This window comes from Hemitrygon akajei, chromosome 9, assembly GCF_048418815.1.
Source record: "Hemitrygon akajei chromosome 9, sHemAka1.3, whole genome shotgun sequence".
Lineage (NCBI taxonomy): Eukaryota > Metazoa > Chordata > Chondrichthyes > Myliobatiformes > Dasyatidae > Hemitrygon > Hemitrygon akajei.
In genome coordinates this window covers 89,551,938-89,572,711 of record NC_133132.1, presented here as the reverse complement: position 1 = coordinate 89,572,711, position 20,774 = coordinate 89,551,938, and the positions used below count along the sequence as shown (strand labels likewise).

The window sequence follows — 20,774 nt, the reverse complement described above, 5'->3', positions numbered from 1 at the left end:
TAAAGTGGAATGGTTGATTCTTAGGGTCTAAATGTGTTTATTAGACAAGAGGGTGGAATATGCAAGATGAGCCTTGCAGCAAGAAACCATAATTAGTACCCAAGCCTTGATTCAGTTTGCTTGCACCTCAGTAATAGGTACAGAATATTGAGTGTATTTGAGATGCTTTCTGAAGTCACTCCTCTAGGTGACCAAGTACAGGCTGTGGCTCCATTTTGGTTTTCCTGAGTGAGATAAGGACTCCTGTTGTGCCAGTGGTGGTGTGAACCATCATCACCAGAATTGATCCTGTTCTCAAGACTGGGAGAGGGATGGGTGTGATAAAAGTTCAAAATAAATTTATTGTCAAAGCACGTATGTGTCATTTTCTTGCAAGTATTCACAGTAAATGCAAAGAAACAATAGAATCAATGAAAAAAAATACACAAAGATGGACAACCAATATGCTAAAAACCAACAAATAGTGCAAATATAAAAAGAAAACGTAGTAATAATAATAAATAAGTTATAAATAATACTGAGAACATGAGTTGCTGAGTCTTTGAAGGGAAGTTCATAGGTTGTGAAATCATGTCAGTGTTAGGATGAATGAAGTTATCCAATCTGGTTCAGGAGCCTCATGGCTGAGGGGTAATAACTGTTCCTGAACCTGGTGGTGTGGGAGCTAATTCTCCTGTACCTGCTTCCTGACGGCAGCAGTGAGATGAAAACACGGTGGGGTGAGGTGCTTGATGATGGATACTGCTTTCCTGTGATGGTGCTCATTGCAGCTGTGCTCAATGATGGGATTGGAATTTTAAGTTCCAATAAGTGTTCTATGAATTTTCATTGGTTTTCAATCCCAAAGCTGCAATGAATTTCCAGGCTCTGAATCATTGGTGCAATTGACTAATTCCATGTTAAAGCCTAAATTGAAATATTTCTGAATGTTTTAATAATATTAAATTTTGCATCTGCCTGAAGCATGTAGATTATAATGTAGCTTACAAATTTGGATTTACTGAATGACTTGCCTTGACCGTCATGACACTGAAATGTCTGGCTAATAATATTTAATGCAATGAGATGTTAGAAGGTGAATTATAAAATATGAATCCACTTCAACCTCAGCTGGTGATAAAGACTATGCTTAATATCTAAAGTTATCACAAATTTGAGATCTGAATTTGCATATTAATTGTGTGAACTCTAATGTGTTTCAACAGCTATTTTGTAAATCTTACCATTTCTCCACAGAATTTTTTTCAAATCATCAGTAACCTTCTTGAAGAGGAAAACAGAGAGAAGTGGGAAGATGCACAACAGGTAGAATCTAATTTTATGTGATAACTTGAACATTTAATCTTTCTGAAAATGTGGAACCTAGAGTTTCAAAATGACCATGATAGACGTGGAGGAGGATTCTGAAGATAAGTGATTGAGGGTCCATAGAGAGAACTTCAATGTTTTGGCCAAGTTTTGTTGCTGAAGATGAGATGGAGAGAAACAGAACCATATGTATATCTGTGCAAGGGTTTGACTTCCTACTATATGCTTTTAAATTGCCTTTACACCAAAACAACATATCATTAAGAACAAAGGGCCTGAGGACAGAGTTTAAACTTGCATGCTAGTTTTCTGTGATCACATGAAATATATCTGCTAACAACGGTCAGAATCAGTCAGATTTATTATCAGTGACATATGACATAAGTACTGTTTTGAGGCAGCAAAGACATAATCATCTATATACAGTGGATTCCGGTTAATCGGGCCACATTGGGACCTGTACGTTTTGGCCCAACTAAGTGCTGTCCCAGTTAGCTGACGTTTCATGGAAATGGTTTAAAAGATATAAGAAAGCCAAACTACCATTTAACTGAGTAAAAAATTATGTATATAAATGAAATGCAGAGCAACTTACAACACTGCCAATACTACTAAAGTACGATAAAACTTTAAAGTTTAAAGTACATTTATTATTAAAGTATGTATACATTATACAACCTTGAGATTCATCTCCATATAGGCAGCTACAAAACAAAGAATCACAAACAAACCTATAAAGGAAGAACACCCAATGTGCAGAGAGAAAGAAAAACTGTATTAGTTCCTAATAGTTTCCTCCAGTGTATGCTGACATGTTCTTTTTATTTACTGCAAATGAACAAAATCAGTGCAGAAAATGGACTGCCTTCTTTGCCTTCCTGCATGAAGTAGTGTCATAATCCAACAATAAATTTCCTGGCATCCTGTGTAGTCACTATCTCAAATTCACATGTGTCATCCTCATCACTTTCCTTGTCTTCATATCTCCTGCCTTGATGTTTTAATAGAATTCTTTTGATGATTGCATCACCTAAATCTTCTTTTTTGTTGTAACATTCAAGATGATTGTTGATACCTTCAAATTCCTTATAGTTCCTAACTTATTGAAGTAACAAAATCATTTCATTTTCACTCCCAACCATCTCTGGTATCTCCAAGCCTGAATACTTGAAACTGCAGTGAGCAAAAGAGTTCTGAGTTGTCATACTGCCTGTTTCCCATCAACGAACCGAAACAGAATCAGGTTTAATATGACCAGCATATGTCATGAAATTTATTAACATTGTGGCAGAGTACAATACAATACATAATAATAAAGAAAAAACTGTATTACAGTATGAATATATATATATTAAATAGTTAAATTAGGTAAATGCTGCAAAAAATAGAAATAAAAAAGTAGTGAGATAGCGCACATGGTTTCAATATCCATTCAGAAATCAGATGACAGAGGGGAAAAGCTGTTCCTGAATTTTTCAGTGTGTGCCTTCAGCTACCTTCTTCCTGATGGTAGCAATGAGAAGAGGGCATGTCCTGGGCGACAGGAGTCCTTAATAATAGATGCTGCCTTTTTGAGTCGCTGCTCCTTGAAGATGTCTTGGATACCAAAAAGGCTAATGCCCATGATGGAGCTGACAAATTTTACAACTCTGTACAGCTTACTTCGATCCTGTGCTGTAGCCCCAACCCCATCCCCATACCAGACGGTGTTGCAGCCAGTTAGAATGCTCTCCACAGTATATCTAGAAATTTTGAGAGTATTTTTGGTGACATACTAAATCTCATCAAATGTCTAGTGAAATACAGCTGTTTTCTTGCCTTCTTTCTAGCTGCATGGATATGTTGAGTCCAGGTTAGGTACTAAGAGATGTGGACACCCAGGAATTTAAAGTTGCTCACCCCTTCCACTTCTGATCCCTCGTTGAGGATTGGTGTGTTTTTCCTAGTCTTACCCTTTCTGAAGTCCACAACCAGTTCTTTGGTCTTACTGATGTTTAGTGCTAGGTTGTTACTGTGACACCACTCAACTAACTGGTATACCTCACTCCTGTATGCTCTCTCATTCACTGTCTACCAACAATGGTTGTATCATCAACAAATTTATTGATGGCATTTAAGCTGTACCTAGCCATACAGCCATGGGTGTAGAGAGAGCAGAGCAGTGGGCTAAGCAAACATCCATGAGGTGTTGTTCATCAGTAAGGTAGAGGTGTTACTTTCAATCCACACAGATTGTGGTCTTCCATTTAGGAAGTTGAGGATCCAGTTGCAGAGCAAGTTACTGAGGCCCAGGTTCTGGAACTTCTTAATCAGAACTGGAGGAATGATTGTGTTAAATGCTGACAAACTGTACTGACTGTAAAAGGTTAATCCTTGTACCCACTCTTTGTTCAATCAGGAGTTAATTGTAACCATAACCAACCTCTTGAAGCCCTGCATCATGGTAGATGTGAGTGCAATTGAGGTAATTCACCTTGATTTTCACTCTGAGGTTCATCTTATTCAGATAGCCATGAACCAAAAAATAAACCATGGTAGCCGTTCAAAGAAAAACATCAAAACCCAACAATGCACAAAAAAAATCACACAAATGGCAACAAGAACATCAAACCGTCCTCACACACACACAAAAAACAAATCATGTAACAAGAAAGGACAGACAAAAACATAGAATACAGAAATATAAAACTGAAAGAGACCCAAGTAAACTACAGTCCAATCATTTATCAAACTAGATTTATCAAATCTTTCAAGCAAAAGGGAATCATTTCTACCAAATATCAGTTTTACGCTGATCTGAGGAACTATTTCAAAGAAGAGATGGAGTTTTAGATGTTTGATCTTAAATGCTGCTTTGACTGTCCAAGACAAAGAAGCCAGCTATTGGTTTTGAGGAGATCTACGGGTTTCATGGTGATATTTCTCTTCTACTTATCCTTCATCAGGATCCTCTTGAACTGTTTATTTCCCTGTATAGATATTGCCTGTCTTGCTGAATTCCTCTGGCATTTTATGTGTGTCAAAGTTTTTCATATAATTTAATTCAGTTAGCTCTGGAAATAAATATATAGATATTGTAGTATTGATAAGAACAATACCAAAAATGTCGCAGGTCTGCAATTCTGCAGGATAGTATGAAATGAAATTGCCTAGATGACCATATCAGTTCCAAAATCATTACCCAAAGCGATGCTCCAAGGAAAGCAATATCTGAGTGGATAGAGTTAAAGGACAATCCTGACATGAATGTAACGGACAGTGTCAGCAAGGTAAGGGGGCAGAGATGGAGATTGTGTAGCACTTACTTCTCATGGACTTGCTGCCACTGGGGCAAGATGCACATGATGATGTTTGGAGGAAGGCTGTGAAAAATAAAGATAAAGATTGTTAACCTTGTCTCACGTACACCGAGATATAAAGTAAAATACATCATTTTGTCAACGTGAACACAGTCCAAGGATGTGCTGGGGACAGCCCACAAATATTGCCGTGCTTCTGGAACCAACATAGCATGCTCACAACTTATTAACCCTATATGGAAAGAGACCAGGGCACTCAGTGGACACGTGTCGCACCTTGTCCAAGGCCTTCTGAAAATCCAAGTACAGAACATCCACTAATTCTTCTTAGTCTATTCTGCCTGCTACTTCTTCAGTGAATACCAACATACTTGTCAGACAACATTTTCCTGAAGGAAACCATGCTCACTTTGACCATGCGCCTCCAAGCACTCTTAAACCTCATCTTTAATAATGGACTGCAACATCTTCCAAAGCGCTAAATTTAGGCTAACTGTCCAATAATCTCCTTTCTTCTTCCTCCCACCCTTCTTTAAGAATGGAGTGATATTTGCAATTTACTAGTCCTCCAGAACCATTCTTTGCAGGCAGGCTTGCCAGAGCTGTCAGGGAGGGTTTAAACTAATTTGGCAGTGGTACAGGAACTGGAGCGATAGGTCTGTTGGTTTACAAGCAGAGTTATTGTGTTCTGAAACTGTCAGGAAGGACAAGCAGATGATAGGGAAAATTGCAGTCAGTGGGATGAGGTGCAGTAAAAGGGGATCAAAGTTGAAAAAGTAGATGATCTTGTGGCACAGTAAGAGATTGGCTAGTATGATGTTGTGGGCATCACTGAGTTGTGGCTGAAAGAAGATTACAGTTGGGAGCTTAAGGTTAAGGATCTGCATTGTATCAAAAGGATAGGCAGTTATGCAGAGTGGCTGGCGTGACTCTTTATTGGTTTAAAAAAAATCAATTCCTTTGAAAGGAATCCTTTCAAATTCCTTCAAAAGGACATTGAATCAGAAGATGTATACTCTTAATGGGTAGAGTTAAGAAACTGTAACAGTAAAAAGACCCTGATGGGAGTTAAATTCAGGCCTCTGGACCAGCATGTGGGCTATAAATTTCAATGGGAAATAGAAAGAATATGCCAATAGAGCAATGTTACAAAAGTCTTGGGGGATTTCAATAAGCACTTGGATTGGGAAAATCAGGTCTGTGAAGGATCCCAAGAGATAGAATTTGTAGAATGCCTACAAGATGGCTTTTTAGAGCAACTTGTGATTGAGCCCACTGGAGGATCAGCTGTTCTGGACTGGGTGTTGAGCAATGAATCAGATTTGATTAAGGAGGTTAAGGTAAAGGAACCCTTAGGAGAGAGTGATCAGAATATGATAGAATTCATCCAGCAATTTCAGAGGATGAAGCTAAACTCAGGTGCATCAGTATTACTGTGGAGTGAAGGAAATTACAGAGGTCTGAGAGAGGAGCTGGCTAAAATTAATTGGAAGGGGACACCAGCAGAGATGACAGCAGAACAGCAATGGCTGGAGTTTCTGAATTTCTGCAATTCTGAAGGTACTGGACAAATACATCCCAAAGAAGTAGTATTCTAAATGCAAGATGGTGCAACCATATCTGACCAGGGAATGCAGAGCAAACAAATAAGTAAAAAAGGGCATATAATAGAGCAAATTAATGGGAAGCTAGGGAATTAGGAAACTGTTAAAAGCCAAGCGAAAGGAACAAAAAAGTCATGAGGGTAAAAAATGAAATATGAAGATGAGTTAATCAACAATATCAAAGAGGAGGCCAGACATTTTTTCAGATACATAAAGAGTAAGAGTATATATTGCACTACTAGAAAATAATCCTGGAGATGAACTAATATGGGACAAGATGGCAGACAAACTGATGAGTATTTTGCATCAGCCTTCACTGTTGAAGACACTAGCAGTATGCTGGAAGTTCAAGAGTGTCGGAGGCAGAAACTAGTGCAGTTGCTAGTACTAGGGAGAAGGTGCTTGGGAAACTGAAAAGTCTGAAGGAAGAGAGGTCACCTAGACTAGATGGGATACACCTTAGATTTCTGAAAGAGCAGGCTAAAGAGACTGTGGAGGAATTAGAAATGATCTTCCAAGAATCAATAGATTTTGGCATAGTTATAGATGATTAGAAAATTACTAATGTCACTCCACTCTTCAAGAAGGGAGGGAAGCAGAATAAAGAAATTATAGGCCAGTTAGCCTGGCTTCAGTAGTTGGGAAGATGTTGAAGTCGATTGTTAAGGATGTAGTTTGCAGTAGTTGGAAGCAAATGATAAAATCGACCATAGTCAACATGGTTTCCTTATCTTGCCTGGCAAATCTGTTGGAAATCATTGAGGAAATAGCAAGCAGGATAGACAAAGGAGAATCAGTGCAACTGAAAAGCGAATGTCATAGTTAGAACAAGATGGAGAGTAAACCTATCATGGAATTTTCTCTTCTAAAGAGTGGTGGGTATATTAATTTCTCTGCCTCAAATGTGATTATGAAAGATATTTGTTACATATGTCTATCAAGGATTACAACACAAATGTATGTAAATTGAGTTGTGGTCTTTATTGCTCATGATCTAACTCAATAATAAAACAATCTCTGGGCCTGATTGACGGCTTCTATTCCCATTTTTGGAACTAAATACATCGAGTAAAAAACAAAAGGACCTAACAAATAATAAAAACAAATTACATCCTGCATCAAGTCAGCAATAATAGAATTAAGTTTGTATTTTGGAGCGGTATCTTTAAATTCTCTGAACAGATAACAAAATCAAAGTAAGTGCTCAAATCCAGCCAGAAAATACCTTTCTCCACTGTTAGCACACAAGCGGACCCTTCAAATCATGTAGTCTTTTGTTCCAATTGCTTGATGGTAACTAAATTAATTAATGACTTAAGAGTTTGTGTATGTAAACTTAAGTTTCCTGAACTTCAGGTCTGGTGAAATTTCAAATGCTTGAACAAATCCTAGTTGGCAAGTTTGCAGTTTGTTTGCCTAAGGAATGACAGATCACCCGTGGCATTTGACATCGTAAAAAATCTATTGACACCATGACATGAGCCAATGAGTTGGCAATGGGACAGTACTCATGGTATTCTATGTAGACTTCATTAAGGCCTTTCGCAAGATGTCACAAGGGAAGGTAGTCCAAAATATTAGAACAAATGGGATTCCAGGCAAGTTGGCAAATTGGATCCATAATTAGCTTGGTGATAAGAAATGGAGGAAGATGGTGAAAGGTTGTTTCTGTGATTGAAGGCTGTGCCCAATAATGTATTACAGGGATCTGTGCTGAGACCCTGGTTGCTTGTTGTATAACTTAACAATTAGGAAAGCAATGTTGGAGGTCTGATTAATATGTGTGAAATGACACAAAAATTGTTGATTGGGTTGATAGTGAGAAGGGCAGTCTTATGCTGTAGGGTGATATTACTTGATTGGTAAAAACAAAGGAAGATGAAGTTATATCTTGGTAAGTGTGAGATTTTGTACTTTGGGAGGGCTGACAAGGGTAGGACATACATAATTAATACAGTTGGAATAGTGTATACACATGGACTGTAGTGGTTATGGAAGAGATTCACCGGGATGTTGCCTGGGATAAAATACTACATTTATGAGGAGAGAGTTTCCTTGGAGCTAAGGAGTGACCTGTAAAAGGACTATACAGTTAATTAGTGAGGGGACTAGATAGCGTGACTAGTAGGAAACTTTATCTTACAGCAGAAGTGTCTGAAACTAGCAGGTATAAGTTTATATCTGTTTACAATTCTTGCTGCCTCAGTAAAGCAGCCAACACAATCAATGACCCTATCCAACCTAGACGTTCTCTCTTCTTACCCTTCCCATCAGGCAGAAGAACAAGAGAGCTTAGAAACAGGTACCAGCTTATATCCCACTGATATTAGACTACTGATTGTTTCCCTTGTACAAGGTGGACTCTTGGCTGACAGTCCGCCTCGTTATGACCTTGCACCTTATCGTCTACCTGCACTGTACTTTCTCTGTAACTGTAACAGTTTATTCTGCACTCTGTTATTGCTTCACCTTATACTAACTCAAAGCACTGTTCTGATGAATTGTCCTGTATGAACAGTTTGCAAGACAAGTCTTTCACTGTACCTCAGTACAGGTAACATTAATAAACCAATTTAAAAGATTTAGATGGGAAATGAGGAAGAATTTTTTTCGCCCAGAGGAATCCAGAATGCATTGCTTGAGAGGGTGGTGGAGGCAGGTACACTTACACCATTTAAGAAGTATCTAAAAGAACATTTGAATCCCATGGCATAGAAGGTAACATACTAAGTGCAGGAAAACACAATTACCATCCTCCTGGCTAATGTACTGTCTCGGGAAAATAAAGTTGAGAACCTCAGAGCAAGATTGTAGTACCAGAGGCACATCAAAGACTGCTTGAGTACTTTGCTTCATGGAGCCATGCCTCACCTCCAGCACTCGGGACATGGCACTCCAGCCTCTGGGCTTTACCTTCTACCACACAGACTAGAGAACAACATCAAGTAAAGGCAGACGTGACAGTGTACACTTTATAAGTAAAATTGTGGTGCACAGGCATGGTGATTTTGTCTCAGTCCTGCTGCCCCAGCCTGGAACGTCTGGCGGTTAAATGTCCATTCTGTCTGCTGAGGGTGTTCATCCACCATCATCACTGGTTACAGTGTACATTCCACCCTGGCCAGTGTCAAGTTTGCACTGGAGGTGCTGAGCCCCATGATCTGCAGACATGAGGGAGTGCATCTTGATGTCTTCCTGATCATCATGGGGAACATTAACCAGGCTACTTTGAAGAACTCTCTGACAAACTGCCACCAACATGTGACATTCAGAACCAGAGGAGCTAACATGCTCTATCATCATCACATCTCTATCAAGAATGCTTATCACACCAACACATACCCACACTTTGGCAAGTACCATCATCTGGTTGTACTTCAACTCCTGGCAGATAGGCAGAGACTGAGTACCGGAGCACCACAAAGGTACAGTCAAGAGAGATGGATGAGTGTTTATAGGACAGCTTTGATTCAGTGGACTGCACCATATTCAGGGATTCAGAGGAGAAGCTTTACAGCATAATTAGTAGTGATGCTTCACTTCCCAAAGAGCTCAACGCCTTTTCTGCACATTTTGAAAGGGAGAATAACATTACGTCTATGCAAATACACACAACACCTGGCACCCTTGTGACCTCTGTCTTGGTGGCTGATGTCATAACTTCCTTTAAAAGAGTGAAACCTCACGAGGTGTCAGGCTCCAGTGGTATACCTGACTAGGCACTGAAAGCATGGTTAGCCAACTGTCTGGTATGTTCAAGCACATCTTCAACCTCAGCTGCAGTTAGAGGTACCCACCTGCTTCAAAAGACAGCTATTATATTTGTGTCCAAGAAGTGCAATGTGAGCACCTGCTAGTACCCACATCTACTGCAATGAAGTGCTTTGAGGTTAGTATTGTCCAGAATTCTGCCTATAACTCCTGCCGAAGCAAGAACCTGGACCTCCTGCTGTTTGTTTGCCACCGCAATAGATCTACAGCTGATGCAATCTCACTGGCTCTCCTTTTTGGAATCCCTAGACAACAGCAAAACATGCGTCAGGTTTTTGCTTGTCGTGCAGTTCATCCCCTTAGTACTTACCAAAACTGGGCATGTTCCTCAGCAACTGGATCCTCAGTTTCCTTACCAGGAGACTATAGTCAGTGTAGACCAGTAACATAATCATGTTTTGTAGCTCCAAAACATAAAAACTAATTGTGGGACCCAGGAGAATGTGTTTTCGTTGCATTTTTTACTTTAAGTGACACTTTCACAAATGATATGGTGGCATATTGTCATTTATCATTCAGGTACTTTTACATATGACCCGTGATGAAGTATTTAAATGAATAAGAATGCTTAATCAATCAATATATTTACAATATTGCTCAAATATTGCTTAAATATTAAATACACATAACATCTCATCCTCAGTAATAAACCTGATTCTGATTACATAAAAGCTGCAGAAAAGTCAAAAATTGGATTAACCTATAATAGAAGAGAGCAGGAATCCTGCAGTTTGAGGTATATCCCATCAAATTTACCTTGGGTACTGTAACTGAGATTGATTATGTTAACCAAATTAATCCTAGATCACAAACCAGAGAAAATCTGCTGATGCTGGAAATCCAAGCAACACCCACCAAATGTTGGAGGAACTCAGCAGGCCAAGTAGCATCTATAGAAAAGAGTACAGTTGACATTTCAAGCCAAGACCATTCAACTTTGCTAAAGGGTCTCAGCTCGAAACATCCACTGTACCCTTTTCCATAGATACAGCCTGACCTACTGAGCTAATCCTAGATCATCTTGTATTCTTTCTCTCAATGATTGGCTCAGCTCAAAAAACTGTTTACAATAATTGCAAAATCACATCTACTTCTTTTGAATAACACGTCACTGATTGACAATTCGAGACGCCAATCTCAAAAATTGTACTTTTTTTTTCTTTTTTTGCACAGGTCTATCCTGGTTCAGTGGAGTTAATGCAAGTAATTGAAGACTTCATCCATGTAGTAGGCATGGGGATGATGGATTTCCACAATTCCTATTTAATGACCGGAAACTTAGGTGGGTAAAGTTACAGAAGCTTTCTTATTGGTTGGTGAATAGCTCTTCTCCAACACAAAGCACTTGCATTGCAACCATTTATGTATGTTTATAATTACTCCATTCAAGCATTTTGGCTGATTTATTTGAGAGTTTCAAACATTATTAGTTCCGTGAGACTTCTCTTTGCTGCTCTGATCTTTTTTTTACTTTCTTAGTATTCCTTTCGCTAATGTAAACACAAAAGATCCTTCAGATGCTGACAATCTTGATCAAAATGCTGGAGGAACTCAGCAATACTGGCAGCATCTATGGAAAGGAGTAAACTGTTGACTTTTCATGCTAAGACTTGATGAAGTGTCTCAGACTGAAACATTCAATGTTTTCTCCTCCCATGGATGCTCCCTTTTTCTGATTTGTCATTTTCAGTCTTTTCTCCAGTGTAGTTAGGAAATTAAATCATGTTAATCATGTGTACGGATCATGAAAAGATAATATCCTGTGATAGAGAGACTGAAAGAGGAGTGTTCCCTCTCAATCAGAGAAGGTTAACACGTGTGTTAAAAATATAAGAGGTACTGATGCAACAAGAATGGAGAAATTGGCTCTGCTGAATGGTGGACAAACAGAAGTCCTCAATTTAAGATGCTCAACCTGGGGAGCAAAGAGAAGATATCAGTGTTTTGTGCAGTGAATTACAATGAACTGCAAGGCAAAGGTGCAGTTCCAATTGCAAGATTCACTGGGTACTCAAAATACTGCGTAATTTAAAGGAAGCAATCACAGCCAATGAGAAAGGCACAATTTTGATTCCAGTGCCTTGAGTGTCTACTGTAATTAGAAAGGCACAGTTTTGATTCCAGTGCTTTGAGTGTCCACTGTAATGAATATACTGGAGAGGAATGCTTTCATGGGCCAGCTGACCATTCATTCACTTGAAACCATTCTACGTACCTTTCTGTCAATCTCGATCTCTCTCTCACTCACTCACTCACTCACTCACTCACTCACTCACTCACTCACACACACACACACACACACACACACACACACACACACACACACACACACACACACACACACACACACACACACACACACACACACACACACACACACACACACACACACACACACACACTTTTCCCATTGGTTTGAGATTATTCTAAGCTTATTGTTAAGAATGTAAGTTTTCTGATACCCTATTCCAGATGCTAAACTTCACAAATTTGGATGATGGTGCAGAAATTAAAGGCTTCCAATAGATTTTTCATCTAATGTATTAGATCTGAGAGTTGGGAATTCTCCCTAGGTCCTATGACCTTCACATCCATATTCCTAACCCACAAGCTGTGACACAATGTACCAAGAGCAAAAGTCAAGACACTCATGAACTTGCTTCACTTCATTCTCTAATTCAAGCAAATAAAATGCTGGCCATCCCATTATGGAGCTTCTGATGAATGTCAGAGGCATTTCTCTGATCACAGTAAGACTTTAAGATCATTAATCTAGAAACACAAATTTATATTTTATCATGGCAGATGGGGCATTTGATTAATGAAATAAATCTGGATTTTACAAAGAGTGAGTCTGAATAATAGTAATGAAAATAAGGGATTGTCATAAAAACCTATCTAGTTCACTTTGGGACAAGAAATCTGCCGTCTCTTTGTGAATTAGTTTTTCACTATATCTCAGTGTATGTGACAATAATAAACCAATTCCAGTTCCATCTGTGCAAGCCTAGTCAAGAATATTCATTTTGTGGTCAATGTAATCATCTCCCAGCATGGTAAAGATGTTCAAGAAAGGGGAACAACATTATGTAGACAGAATAAATTATGGACCACATGCAGGTTCAGAAACTGCAGAAATCAAAGAACAAGACTTCAGAGGTGGATTTCTGAGAACTGCTGCCAGTGTCACATATTAGTGAATGCTAACAAGGCAGGTCAGTGTGTGGTTTTGACTGGCCTTCACATTTGAGGAACATTGGGACCAGTTCTTCGGTAGGATAATCTTAACATGATAGTGTACACTATAACTAATGACTACATTAAGGTTAATGAGTGTTGTGTGGAATGGCTTAAACTTAATTTAGAAAAGTATCAATATATGTATTAAGATGCATGGAAGATTATGAGGTGAAGAAAAATGCAATACAGACCAATGTGGTTAGAGAGTAAAAGTGCAGAGATATACTGAGAAAACTGAATGACAATATGTGCAGACGTAACTATCTACATAACGTGTAGGTAATGAAGTTACACATCACATAAGAAGTGCAAGGACTTTGGCACGTAATATTCACCTCTCTGATGCACTCAAATACATCAACAGGTGCAAAACTATCCTTGACAGAATCGTTGACAAGCAACTTGGAAATGAGCAGCTCAGCAGACCACACACTACTTTACCATTTCACATCTCTGAGGTTTTGTGCGTTTTCTGTACACCTGCCCCATCGGCTTTCTTTCTGTAGGAGGATGTTAGATCAGTTCCGTGATGATACTATAAATTCAAGTATTGTAACTAATTGCTTTGTGGATTACTTTCTGAAGGGATCATGACTCAATGCATTCAAAACTGATGTGTTGGTGGCCTGGCAGTAAATGTATCATGTTATCTCAACACACCTCACTAAATCCCTTTATGCTGCACATTCCAAAGTGAAGCCGGCATTATTAATTTCTCTAGTTTCACTTGCTGGATGTGGATAATTGTTACCATGCCAGTAAATCTCATATTAAAAATCCAGTTAGATCCAGATTGTGTTTTGTATATTCACAGAAAAAATGCATCACATTTCATAACCACTTGCACTGATGCAGTGTCTTTAACCCAGTAAAATGCTGCAAGGTGACTCACAAGTTTGGTTATCAAACAGAATTTGATACCTTGCCTTAGAAGAAATTGCTAATTTAGGTGGTTAAAACTTGGTCAGAGAAATACATTTTGCATGATCTTCTCAAAGAATAGAGTGATAGAAAAGCGGATGAGTTCAGGCAGGGAGTGTCACTCAAGGCTCAGCAATTGAAGACATAATTGCAATGATAGAACACTGAAAGTGGAATGCATTAGCAGCGTGGAATAGAGGAGCTCAAAGAGCACCCGGGTCTCCTGGAGGAGAAAACAGAGATAGAATCTGAACTCAGGGTACAGCTGCTGGCAATCTCTTTTGCATATCAGAAGACATTGAAATCTACTAAATTATGGATGTATGTGTATCTGAAAAGCAGCTACAAAGATCAGTGCTGTGTGACCCTGGCAAATAGCTAACAAACACAGTTATGACTCTCATACATGCCCTGAAGAAATTTCCAGCTCATTTGCAAGCCCCAGCAAAACTACGACTAAGAACCTCCTGGAATCAAGGGGAACTACCTACTTCTTAGCCAGTGTCCAGAATTTTGTTTGGAATACTCAGGAGAGATTGCCTGCTATACTTTAAACTCGTATTAACTACCTGAGCAGATGCAAATAGTTCAACAACATCTGTGTTAGGCTGTTGTTTGTGACTACAGCTCCACCTAAAATACTATAATTCCAAGCAAACTCATCTTGAAACCCCAAGACCCGGGACTCAACACTCCCTTTGCAAATGGATCCTTGACTCCTTGATCAATAGACATAATCAGTAAGGATAGGCAGCAATACCTCTCACATGCTGATCTTAAAACTAGTGACCCACCAAAATACATCCTCAGCCAAACCCTACTCTCTATACACTCCACGGCTGTGTGGCTGGGTTCTGCTCTGAGTTTGTAGATGACATCACTGTACTGGACACAGCTCAAATAACAATGAGTCATTGTTCAGGAAAGAGATAGAGAGCCTATTAACAAGGTGTCATGACAACAGCATGTCAGCAAATCAAAAGAGCTGGCCATTGACTTCAGGAAGAGGCTTGGTTCGTACACTTCTGTATACATCAATTGTGCTGAGGTCAAGGTGGTTCAGACCTTCAAGCTCCTAGGAGTGAACATCACCTATAGCCTGTCCAGGTTCAACCACGTAGATACCATACCCAAGCTTTCCTACGCCTCTACTTCCTCGCATGATTAAAGAAATTCAGCATGTCTACTTTTGCCCCATTGACACTCAGTGGTTTTTATCGAAACACATTTGGAAAGCATCCAATACGGAAGAGTTGCAGTTTGTTATGTCATCTGCTCTGCCCATGATGGCAAGAAACTGCAGAGAATTGTGGACACATCTTAGCACATCACAAAAACCATCCCACCCCCTCCATGGACTCTGTCTATATTTATCATTGCTTCGGTAAAGCAGCCAACATAATCAAAGACCCTGCCCACCCTAGACATATTGTTGTCTCCTCCTCCCATTGACCAGAAGCCTGAAAGCATATACCACAAGGTTTGAGGACAGCTACTATCCTACTGATATAACAGATCCCTATTACAGTAAGATGGACCCTTTATCTCACATACTACTTTGATCTGATCTTGCACCTTATTGTCTACCTGTCCCTGTAACTGCAATACTTCACTCTGCATTCTGTTATTGTTTTACCTTGTTCTGCCAATGCATTATTGTAATTAATTGGTCTATATAAATGATGTGCAAACCAAGTTTTTCAGTGCTTCTCAGTACATGTGACAAGAGTAAACCAATTTACCGGTTTACATTACAATGACTGGACATGGATGTAATTATCTCTCAACATTATTATTATCAGTTAGTTCTCTAATCAGAACAAGTTTCCACGCTCAAGTGCCTCGAGTTGAATTTGAACTTGAGTGCTCCCAATGGAGCCACATGTGATAAGTGAATACTGAGTTTTCATAATTTTTTTTTAACCTAGGACTCTTATGCTAAAGTTTGACTGTAGTGTGCAGGGCAGGTGAGGCCATTTATAAATAATGCTGACGTAGGAAAAACCCAACCTCACAGAGACCTCAGTGCGGTTTACAGAAGAGTTATTAATCTCTGGCTTACCTATTCAATCTTTCTAGTTTGTTTAATGTCTATTGATCATGTGTCCAGGAATCAGTGATTGGAAAGGTGTCTCATACAGCAGATTGATGAGTAGTTTAGGACTTTGGGAGTGGAGGATGCATTAAATCACACAATTGCTCTTCAGAAGCCTTACAGAATAGTGAGCCACTACGTTTATATTTTAGTGAAATCAGAATGTTTTATTCTTTGTGCAAGTGTGCTGAGTGGAGAGTTTCTGATCCAGATTTTCCAACAGATATTCCTACATTGGTCCCTACAAAGAACACTGAATTTAATCTGAAGCCCCAGCTTTAAGTTTGCATTCTGAAACAATGTCATTAAGTTAAACAGGGTGATGCAATAGAATATTTTAACCTGCAAGAGAGTGCTTACGTTTTTCACCCTCATCCAGAAACTGACCGTAAAAGTCACCGAAATGTGAACAGACGGCAGGTGTTGCTATGCCGAGTGAAGTGGAAAATGTCCATTTGGAGCTTTGTTGCTTCATTAGAGTGGCATAAGTGCTGAGATGCCGGATGTTCAGCGATATCGTTCTGGGCGAGTCTTTAAACTGAGCTCTCTCTGATGGCTGCAGAAGATCCTATGGTAGTATTTTGAACCAGAATGTAGGGAGTTATCTGCGTTTTTACCAATATTTATCTCTGGGATAGCATCATCAGTATACTCGGTCATTTATCACAGAATATTTGTGCCAGCTTGCCATGCAAAAACTAGCTCCAGTTTCCTTCATTCTAATAACAACTACAGTTTACAAAGAATTATTTCCATTGGTTGTAGAAGATATGAATGTTCTTTCTTTCCTTTCTTCCTTTCCTTGTATTGTGATCCCTTGGACCCAACCTCCACCTCTATGCATTTGCAATTGAAACTAAACTTTAGCGTTGTAAGTAAAATTGAACTTCAGATTACACTCAGTGGCCGCATTACCTGTACACTTATTTCTTCATGCAAATATGTAAACAACCAATTATATGGCAGCAACACAATGCATAAAAGAATGCAAACATGGACAAGAGATTCAGTTGTTATTTAGACCAAATATCAGAATGATAAAGAAATGTGATCTAAGTTATTTTGTCAGTTGGTGCCAGACGGTGTGGTTTGAGAAACTGCTGATCTCCTAGGTTTTTCACACGTGACAGTTTCTGGAGTTTACAGAGAATGGCATGAGAAACAAAAACATACAGTGAGCAGCAAACATGCCATGTTAATCAGAGAGGTCAGAGGAGAATGGCTAGACTGGTTCAACCTGACAAGGGGGCAACAGTAACTCAAATAACCATGCATTACAACAGTGGTGTGCAGAAAGGCATGGTTTCTTTAAAGGGAAATCCTGCCTGACAAATCTGTTAGAGTTCTTCGAGGATGTAACAAGCAGGGTGGACAAAGGAGAGGCAGTGGATGTCATTTACTTGGATTTTCAGAGGCATTCGATAAGGTGCCACACATGAGGCTGCTAAACAAGATCAAATCCTTTGGCATTACAGGAAGGATACTGGCATGGATAATGGAATGGCTGACAGGAGGCAGCGAGTGGAAGTAAAAGGGGCCTTTTCTGATTGACTGATGGTGATTAAGTGGTGTTCCTCAGGGGCCCTTATTGGGACTGCTGCTTTTCACATTGTTTGTCAATGATTTAGATACTGGAATTGATAGACTTCTGGCAAAGTCTGCAGTTGAAGGGGTAGGTAATAATGCGATTGCAGCAGGAATTAGACAAATTGGAAGAACGGGCAAAAAAGTGGCAGATGGTATAAAGCGTTGGGAAATGTATAATAACGCATTTCGGCAAAGAAACAATCGTGCGGGCTATTATCTAAATGTGGAGAAGGTTCAAACATCAGAGGTACAGAGGGACTTGGGAGTCTTTGTGCAAGACTCCCAGAAGTTTAATTTACAGGTTGAGTCTGTGGTAAAGAGGGCAAATGCAATGTTGCAAGGGGAGTAGAATACTAAAGCAAGGAGATAATGCTGAGCCTTTATAAGACTAGTCAGGCCGCATTTGCAGTATTGTCAACAGTTTTGGGCCACATATCTCAGAAAGGATAGGTTGTCATTGGAGAGTCAAGAGGAGGTTCACGAGGATGATACTGGGAATGAAGAGGTTAACATGAGGAGCTTTTGGCGGCTTTGGGCCTATTCTAACTGGAATTTAGAAGAATACGGTGGTGAGGGGGGATTTCATTGAAACCGACCGAATGTTGAAAGGACTAGATGGGGTGGATGTGGGGCGAATGTTTCATGTGATGGGGTATTCAGAACAAGCAGGCAAGCAATCGAGGGGCATCCCTTAAGAACAGAGGTAAGGAGGAATTTGTGGAATGCTCTGCCATAGATTGTGATAGAGGCCAAGTCCATGTATATATTTAAGAAGGAAGTTGATTGCTTCCTGATCAGTTAAGGCATCAAAGGATATGACGAGAAGGTAGGTGTATGGGTTCAGTGGGATCTGGGACCAGCCATGGTGGAGCAGACTTGATGGGCTGAATGGTCTAATTCTGCTTCTGTGTCTTATGAATGCACAAGACGTCAAGACTTGAAGTGGGTGGGCTATGACAGCAGAATGCCATGAGCATGTACTCAGTGGCCAGTGAGTGTATTTTATCCGCTATTTTGTTATTTTCATCATGAACTGCCTATGCTACAAGTACGTGTCTTGGCAACTCTGATTAATATTTGTCTCTGCAAGGAACAATGCCAAGCTTGAATCAATCACCTGATTTAATTGGTGCCAGAATGTTTCAATCCCCAGGAATCAGTCTAAATAGTGGGAATGCCAAATGTTGATGGAGTGGTTCAAAATAGGCAGCATCCCAGAATAATCCAGGTATCAAATCTTACCCAATATCGGGGTTTTTCTTAAAACTGAGAGTTCCTATGACGGGAGAAGCAGAAAGTTTTTGTAATTAGTTGTTGCCATCTGTCAGTGTAACAAACAGTTCACATTGCCGATGCTGGTGTACAGTCAGTTCACCACAGCACTGACTTTATGTCATGGGTCTAATTATCACATTTACCATTGACATCATTTATCTTCATTGACATCATTTCCAAACTGAGCTTATTTTGTCTAGTGTGCTGAATTGTCTGTTTTAGCCTAGTGAGCACTGCAGTGTTTGGAGCTCCCTTGATTAGAAGCCAGCTCAAAAGAGAACAGCTTGCAGTGCTGGTAGCCAGCTGGAGACATACACATTAACCACCGATGCACAACCACATATTGAACAGGGGCTGGTGCGAAGCCTATAAAAATATCAACAAACAGCATTTCTTTAGCATCTATAATTCCGCAAAATGTCATAAGGCACTTTGTGATTGTAATCGAACAAAAATATGAGAGCAAACATCATAAATCTGTATAGTAACTAAAATATTTTTTTAAAGGATCATTTTAAAGGAAGATGGAAACAGGGCAGAGAGGGAAGGATTCCCATTGTTTAGAACCTGGGCAGCTGAAGGTGTAGTGGGTAATGATGGGGCAATTGAATTGGGGGATATATAAGAGGCCAGAATTAGAAGATAGAGGATGCAAGGGTGTACAAATTTAGCAAGAATGGAAATGTGGATAATTTAACCTTTTGAGACTGCTCTGCCACTGAATTGTACTAGATATAAGCCTCAACTCTATTTTAAGTATAAATTCAGATGTAGCATGTAATATACCACCCAAAAAGGTGTCCTGGTTTTTGTCAGGACTGACTAATGAATCTCCCTTGCAATAAAAAACAACTAAAATTTTGAAGAGAACGAAGAGTAATAGAGGGTGCCATGGTAGAGTTCTGGAGTGCAGTGTTCCATTCTGGTGCTCTCTGTAAGGAGGTTGCAGGGATGTTCTCCCTGTGAACTACTTGTGTTTTGCCAGGTGCTCTGATTTCCTCTCACAGTCCAAAGACATACCAGTTAATGGGTTAATTGGGCATTGTAAATTGCACAATGATTAGGCTTGTGTTAAGTCAATGGGTTGCTGGGCACTGTGACTCTTTGGGCCAGAAAAGCCTGTTCCACGCTACAGCTCTAAATCAATAAATAAATAGAATGCCCCCTTTGTAACTTCTGTTAGACTGAAGTTTTTCTCTTCCAGTGTTCCTGGCCAGCTCCTCCTTCACAAAGTCTAAAACTTATCCTCATCCAAAACATGGTTAACTGCAGCTTAATGTGTCCTGTGTGCATATCAATCCTGACTCATGGGAGCACTGGACCCTCTTGAGAATCCTGTGCTGGGATGCAGTGTCTGTGAATGGTGACTGTAAGAATAAAGGAAGTTGTATCTCTTGATTATTTAGTTTTGTATTGGTATTCAAAAAGGTTTTGTACTTCAGGTGATTTTTTTATATTTTAAATATATTTTATAAAGTGTTTATTTTTCTTCAAATGTTTCTGAAAAGCAGGGAAATTCAAAAGCATTGAGAACTCTTGGCAGCTTTGTCCCTGAGCAAAGCTGGGCTTGTTTTCCACATTTCCCAAAGCTTTCCAGATGACTTTGTGCAGAGCTTCTCCATGTCATCAGATTCCATCATTGAGCCTCTTCAAAGGTTCAGAACCAGCACAACC

The 20,774-nt window shown here is 39.6% G+C and overlaps 1 protein-coding gene across 9 annotated transcripts in view; it reads left to right on the top strand.

The window, feature by feature from the left end:
* Positions 1-20,774, top strand: part of adgrb3 (adhesion G protein-coupled receptor B3) — a 766,644-nt gene that overhangs the window by 358,434 nt on the left and 387,436 nt on the right. For all 9 annotated transcript variants that reach the window (XM_073056508.1, XM_073056504.1, XM_073056509.1 and 6 more), the window contains 2 exons: positions 1,237-1,305; positions 11,156-11,264. In XM_073056508.1, the coding sequence (XP_072912609.1) occupies positions 1,237-1,305; positions 11,156-11,264 (178 nt within the window). The remainder of the gene's footprint in view (positions 1-1,236; positions 1,306-11,155; positions 11,265-20,774) is intronic.